General features: G+C 37.0%; 1 protein-coding gene across 2 annotated transcripts; it reads left to right on the forward strand.

The window, feature by feature from the left end:
• Nucleotides 1–982: 982 nt before the first annotated feature.
• LOC135222050 (uncharacterized) lies at nt 983–3,028 on the forward strand. 2 transcript variants are annotated; one of them, XM_064260190.1, is made up of 3 exons: nt 983–2,339; nt 2,449–2,595; nt 2,962–3,028. In XM_064260190.1, exons 1-2 carry the CDS (start codon nt 1,129–1,131, stop codon nt 2,486–2,488), a joined length of 1,251 nt encoding a protein of 416 aa, XP_064116260.1. In that variant the 5' UTR covers nt 983–1,128; the 3' UTR covers nt 2,489–2,595; nt 2,962–3,028. The 2 variants fall into 2 exon arrangements, with proteins under 2 accessions (XP_064116260.1, XP_064116259.1); XM_064260189.1 differs by having other exon boundaries at nt 983–2,595.
• The last annotated feature ends 4,777 nt before the right edge of the window (nt 3,029–7,805 follow it).

The raw sequence follows: 7,805 nt of genomic DNA on the forward strand, positions 1-7,805 counted from the left end.
CCTATTCCTAGGCATCAACTGGAATCCTATCAAGAATCTCAAAAATTACACTACCAACGGTTTCATTGTCAGGTTTGCTTGAAAAAAAAAAATCAAACCAATGGAGTCCTTTCTCTTGATTGGAGGATAGAATCAAGACGTCATCACTGGGCGGTCTCACGGCTTACGTCACTCATAGCCTCGGGGCATGCAGCCTTACCGGCGATGAGTGATGGACGACCACTGATTCACTTTTTATCCTTAAAAGGCAACTAAGTCTAAACACAACTATAAACTCTTTACAGTTATTGGTTCCTTGTACCTTTATGATCCCTGTAGCAACCCTACATCACTAGGAAACCATCAAAAGACAAGGAAAGACTTGAAAAAACACGGAATACAATCACAGCCGTGTTTATACTTTGGCGCTTCTTCTTCTTCTCTTCTTTTCCTTCATAGTTTCCAAAGCCATTCTTAATCACCCATGTGTCGAATTTCACAGGGTTTATTTCAGCTGCCTAATGCAATGGAGGGATATTGCATAAAAATTTCCCATTCACTCAGCAGATCATTGCCTTTTCTTAAGGTTTTCCTTCGCCTGAGTACAACGAGGAAAAAGAACAGTTTCAACAGAGATCATTTCCCTCATTGTTCATCTAAGGGGACCCTCTGTCAAAAATGACAAAATATTTTGAAAAATGTCGATTTTTAGTGAATCAATCATCGAATACTTCATGGTCATGGCAACCCACTCCCGGAGTTTCATGGCGATATATTGATTCTAACTATTTTTCTACAATATTTTACTAAAATAAGTTATTATTTTGACAATCACACTCTTATTTTCCTATTATTAGGTTATACAGCGTATAATATTAATATACAAGGAATTATATACGTATACATATATTATGAATAAAAATAATGTTTAGCAACTCGTCCACTGCGTATAGGTTAAGCGGTGGAAGATTAGCGAGACTGCGAGAGGATTAGGATTAGGAAGTCAGTGCCCTGAAGGCTTTCGTAGTGTATGATTGTCTATATCGTCTGCCCTCTTTAAGTTTCTCGTGTGTCGTATTCTACTGTCACCGTTCATCGGGCGATTTTTTATATATATCTGGATTCTCTACACTGCAAATCGTTTCTGCAATGCCCAGGAAGAAAGGCTTTATCAAGAGAATGGCCGAAGCAGCTGAGAAAGCGAGAGAGATGAAAAGGAGGAAGCTGGAAGAGCGACGAGCATCGGCCATTCTACCTCCACCACCAACAGCTGATCCTCACCAACCATCTACGAGCCATGCGACCGCCACCACACCACCACCACCACCTCCCTCCACCACTCGTGCTCCAACACAAACCCTCACCAGTGCAATGCGTAGAAAGATCGGTATTCAAAAAACAGAAAAAGAAGTAAAAAATATTGAAACTGTATTCTTGAGGAGAAGTAATTTAGTAGATATTGCAGATAATGTAGCCTGCTCTGTGTGCTTTGAAAATAGTGTGAAGGCGGTTGTTGTGAAAAGACATTTGGACACTCGAGTAAGAATGTTTTGTACAAAGTGTAAATTTACTGTTTTTGATAATAATGCTGAAAACTACCAGTCTGTGAAAACTAAAGGTGTTCATGTTATGACAACAATTCTTGTATATATTATGATGCATTTTGGTTTTGGTTATTCATTATTTAGGAGAGTTTGCAGTTATTTATTTTTGAGGGTTGTGAGTTGTAAAGTATATAAACGTTATGCAGATCTTGTGAACGAAATGGCAAAGGTGAAGGTGCAAGAAGCCCTAGAAAAAAGCAGAAAGGCAACAGTTGAATATTATAGAACTAATTATCCAGAACGTGTGGGAGAGGATGGGGTAGTGAATATAGATGTATCTTATGACGGCTCTTGGCACAAGAGAGGCCAGACTTCCAGGTATTTTTTTGGTGCCGTTATTGAGGGACATGTTGGCCGTGTTATCGATTATATAACGCTTTGTTCCGAGTGTGAACCTTGTACTAAGAAGCAAAATCTTGTGAAGAATAAGGAATGGACACAGGAGAAGTATAATCGTTGGTATGGCAAGCATGCTCCTGAGTGTGCCATAAATTATAAAGGTACTTCTGGGAGTATGGAACCAACTGCTGCAGAAAAGTTATGGGCAAGGTCAGAAGGCGTAGGTTTTCGATACGTTAGGTTCATCTCTGATGGTGATACGAAGACTTTTAAAACTATCAGAGACATGAATAATGGACAAGGCCCTTATGGTTCTGCACATGACGTTGTGAGATGCCTGCGTGGGAAAACGCAAAACCCCAATGTTCACAGCAGAGTTTGGCGTATGTGTCCCAAACACAAAAATGTAAAAATGAGGTATGTAGATTTTGCGGCCGCCCAAGCTGTTTCTACCCACAACATGGGGCATGAAGAAAGTAATTTGAATAAATTGCTTGGCCTTCCTTTTACTGAATATTTGCTCAAGTGCTTGCAGACTCAAGACCAGAGGATGGATGAACCATTAAAGAAAAAAGCTAGGAGGAGGTTGAAGGCGGACAAGGGCTACTCTGCAGGAGCATACTTAAAATAGTCGCCGTGGGATGTGTCAACTTTAAATGCCATTTTCTCAAAAGTTAGTTATTGTCCTTTAAACCACTACTTCTTCGTTAGTTTTTATCCGATTTTCACATTCTTTTTTTCATTGTATTCGTCTTTAAAAGTTCTATAACTTGCCAAGAACCAATCTTTGAAAATGTTTCTCTTCCTTTATTTAGAATTACATTATTTACGTAACAGATTTTTATTACAAATTCAAACGCAAAAATAACTTTATCTCTCAAAAGTACAAATTTTGTTTTGAGGAGATTGTCGACACACTCTTTAGCTATTAAATGAGATTAGTTTAGCTTCTTATCTCTGATAGTTTTAAAGCAGTAGCAGTTTTTTTGGATGCATACGAAAATGCCCTTTTAAATTTTATTCTTCTTTTCTATTGCAGATTTTGCATTCATCAGATAGGAGAAGAGTCCAGGTATAAAGAGTGCTTTAAAATAAAATTTTCAATTAGTTACCATGTGTTTTTGTAACCCATGTCATTTTTTGCCAGACCGTCCCCTAAATCTCACAGAACGGGGCTGGTCAAGAAATGCAGTACAGACATGAGGACACAGCCAGTTGAGGTCCTTCAGAAAACGGAAGGCATTTTTCACTTTCAATACTCATCAGTTTCTCCAGGTACTGGGGAAAACTTCTACCTACACAAACGTCAACACTCACAGCCTACTATACCGAGTTGTTGTTCCAGTCAAAACTCATTCCTGGCCTATTTCAAAGGATTTCTCAATGCACAAACTATATTCGCCAACTTCAATCAAGTTGACTCGAGCAAGAGATCAGTTACTTATGAAGAAGACCTTTCCACATTGAAAATTTTTATTCACGAAGTCAAATGCAAGTCAGTGCGACAGCGATATCGTTATCTGTACTTCGAAGGAGATGATGCCCTTGGAATTAGACCTATGTCGATTTGCGAAGGTTTATTCTCTGTCCAAACTAATAACCAGGATAGGACAACAAATAGCCTTCTATACTTTCTGCCAGACATACGACTAACTTTCTGAATAATAATAATAATACTGAGATATGGTGGGGGTCTCTTAGGACCTATGGTCTCATAGCTTGGGTCTACCAAGCAACGAATGGCAGAAAGGACGCCTTCACAAGGAACATCATAATTATTACCTTCAGAAACCAGTCGATATCCTATACAGTTCACTTTGCATAACAGTACATCACCAGACTCACTTTCATAAACAGGTATTATATAGAAATCAGCTCATAAAATATAATTAGTAGGCCAAACCTAGTACTATTCAGAATGAAATCTGGGTTTAACAAGAAGGTCCCTGACCCTGTTATTGTATATTCAAGATAAGACACTTTTGGTCAAAGATTCAGACCAGGCCTGTGTAAATCTGTTGACTTATTCCTGCCTCCACATTCATACATTGCCATATTAACCATGCATAAGGCCTACAGTAACCGTAGTGTTTACAGCAAAAATTGTTTTTGACTGAATACCAATATTTTTGCACTCGTCTCCAACCTTGAGCGAGTAACATGATATTTTTTATTTTTCTTAATTTATTTTCTTGTTTACTTTTAACTAAACGAAATACAGTGTTGTTTCATTAACGAAAATTAAAAATACCCTATATTTTATCAGAAATGATTTTTTCTGTCTGTTTAACATGCACATTATTTATATTATACATTTTCATTCTTATGTATAAAATTCTTATAAATTCTTATAAATAAATCATAAATATCCTGTATCTCTAACGCCGTTTTCAGACCTTTTTAGGCTCTTCCATAGGGCAACCTTCCAACGAGATCAACAACAACAAATACAGCAACAAAGTAGGTTGTAAGCGAAAATAATAAACTTACCGAGTTCAATTGTCGACTCCTGCCCTTCTGCCATGAATGTTGAACAGCATTTAACCTGAAGTCAGCTGACGTATTTAGGCGTCAAGTGACCGTGGCTCCTCCTCCTCCTCCTCCTCGATATAAACCAGCTCATCTCCACACAAGCGACAGAAACGCCAAAATTGATTTCTTCGAAAATTCACGAGTTTTGTCATAGAAGATGTCATCTTTGCGTCATATAGAGAGGCACTTATTCGACACAAATAGAAAAAATGTATCTATATCGGCTAAGTCGAAGTTCCGTTTTGAAATTCTCTTAATTACTTTTTAATTAATCTATTTGGATGACCTTCCAATTTTCTTCATTCCTATACAATAGCTACCTTAATCGACCGTGTTGATTTCGCAATTGTAACTTACTACAAAACAAGGTATCAATTAAACTGTAGTCAATTTATTTATTAACTGACACGCTTAGCCAAATGGTTCCTAGACTCACTGATACCGATGACTTAAAAACAATGAATTTGCAATAATAGACCGCGTGCCAGATTTCATTTTATCCTGGAATACTTTTAGCTTTCGATATTATTAGATATGAGGCGTCCAGCGCTAAAACCCACACTCGACACATTTTAAAAAATGGAGAAAAAGGCCTTTAAATGTGTAAATTTAAAAACACCTTAACTATTTTATTTTTCAAGATAATTTCTTCAGGTTTGAATTTATGGAATGTTTAGGACCCCAAAAATCTGATGTTATATATGAAAAAAATATTAGACTGCACAATTTGATTGACTGATTGATTGTACAATTGATGAGCAAAATTAATGCTGAAATTTACTAAAGTACAGATCATATAATGCAAAATTGAACCATATTCTCATCATCAAAATATACACTCACCATTCGAAAGAGGAAACGAAGGGGATTCCAGATGTACGATAAAATGCATTTCTCAATGTGGCGAGTGTGGGTTTTAGCACTGGACGCCTCATATATAATATATGTTAATATTCTTATATGTCAATCTATATTTTAAAATAAATACCTTATATTTAGTTTTCCTTAAAGCTCTGACAATAGCTATATGCTGTAAAATGCCTGAAATGTAATTATAGTTGCTTTGAAATGTTTCAAAAGATATTTATTTACGAATATTTTGCTGGACTGAAGAATCATATTTAAGACCGAAGGCAATCAGAAGGATTTTCCAATATATATCTCATATGCAGTCTTTCAAATTCGTTGTCATTTACATAAAATAGAATTGAAATGTGTTTGTCAACAAGAAAAGGCTAATTTATTCAATTCTCTATCTGGATTTAGCGTCTGTAATCACAACTACACTTTTTTTTCTCTTAGTAATCGAATCACTCGAACGATCTCATAATAATAACAATGATAATACTATTAATAATAAAAACTGAGTTGTATCAACTGTCTTTATGGATGTACTGAAACCACTTGAATCGAAATGGCGCTTGGAGTGAAGGTTCATCTGTTAACAAAAATATAACTTCATTAATTATTCATATTAGGGGGAAAATGTTTGATACAAATAATAATAGATAGGCATAAACTAAAAACGAATTAAACCAGTTAATCCCTCGAGTAATATACGCAAGCTTTGGGACAATAGAATAGGCCTAAAACTTCAAAGGAATTATACCAGCTAATTCCTCAATTACTACCAAGAGCTTCGGGACAATAATAGCATAACAACATCATAAACAATTGAGGCCAAAGGCCCAGTGCTGGGACCTATATATACATGGTGACGTCATTCAGCGGCCAAAGGAAAACTGAGAGTAAAAGGTCTGAAAGACGTAACTGGAGGAAAACCTTAGAAAAGCAGTGGCACTATGAAACAAATATTAGAATAAGGTTAAGGAAAGTAAGATCGAAGAAAGAGAACGGAGGTACAGTAAAATGAATGAAAGGGGTTGCAGTTTGGGACTCTTTAAGTTTTACCTTCCGTGCGCCGCGCTTGAGAGAGGAGGTAGGTGCACTTACGGTACAAACCCCTACGTGTGGTTTGGGGTCTAAGAAAACCACTGAATTTCTCTTCAAAACACCTGAATGGCGTCGTGTAGCATAACATCAGAAATGTTGGAATGCCATTCAATATTGCCCGATGCAACTGATCCATTATTCTGTTACTAGTTCCTCATGTTAAACGATTTGTTTGTTTGTTTGGATTTTTTACGTGTAAGAACCATTGGTTTTTCAGCAACGGGACCAACGGCTTTACGTGACTTCCGAACCACTTCGAGAGTGAACTTTTATCACCAGAAATACACATTTTCCACCCCTCAACGGAATGCCGGCTCATGTTAAACTTGACTGTCAGATTTTAAGAGACTGGGAAGCAGTGAGACATTTCCTACACTAAATGCCTGTAGATGGCATTTGTAAATCCACTGCTTTAATAAAGACTTATCAGCATTTATTTTTACTGCTTAATATAATGAAATGAAACTGTGTACATCATACGGCATTCAAATAGCAACCTGCGTTAACGATGGAACACACTCAAAAAAGCATGGACATTTTCTTGAGATATTTCCTTTGCTTGGCAGTCAAAAGGCAGTTCCCTGCCCCGCCGCCCCACTCCTCCCTCCTTTCTATTTTGATGTATTTAATCTGACCAAAAACCTGGAGACTTCCTCACTCGTGATTCTAAAGACTGGACGAATTGACTGTCATTCGGTCTATAGCATTTGTCAATACATATTATTAGAGAAATGGATGCTGGACAGCCCCTGATCAAACCTTAATTATCAATTTCGACTTCATAGGTTCTACAAAATCAGCAGCATTAACATTACCAAATCCATTTCAAAGACAAAAAATCATTTATCATCAGCCAAACAGTGAACGCTGGAAAACAACACTGAGTTTCAAGCCGTCAGCCTGACTGACGTCTAAGAATATGATGATATTCATATTGCAATAATATGATTAATTAAAATTAACTTCTTGAAATATATACTATCACCTGGATTCATCCTTGGTGTATGTACTATATAAACTGAGCTACTTTTACTCCAACTATCCTTTACAGTGAATTCCAACAGCTATATGCTTTGCCTGGACTAAAATAATGCCCGCATTAGTTAACTAGACTTACTCCCGTAATACAAGCGAGTGCTGTCTTGCCTTCTATCTTCAATAGTAGTCGAAGCTATGAATGAATTAAAAATGCTTGCCAGATTCAATCTATATCTGTGCTAAACGTCTCTTCCACATCTGCATAATCCCCAGTTTATGGTAGTCAATAATTCCTTCTGCCAACTTAACACACCCGCCCTTTCAAAATGGTGGTACTGTTCCTTACAGCAGAAAATAAATTAATAGATGAACAAGCCAGTTATTTGCCATCATACCGCCCTCGGTGGCATGGTGACATAA

Source organism: Macrobrachium nipponense, chromosome 3 (genome assembly GCF_015104395.2).
Source record: "Macrobrachium nipponense isolate FS-2020 chromosome 3, ASM1510439v2, whole genome shotgun sequence".
Lineage (NCBI taxonomy): Eukaryota > Metazoa > Arthropoda > Malacostraca > Decapoda > Palaemonidae > Macrobrachium > Macrobrachium nipponense.

Excerpts from the sequence above, each read along its gene's own strand:
- LOC135222050 (XM_064260189.1), top strand. The coding sequence starts at position 1,129 with ATGCCCAGGAAGAAAGGCTTTATCAAGAGAATGGCCGAAGCAGCTGAG.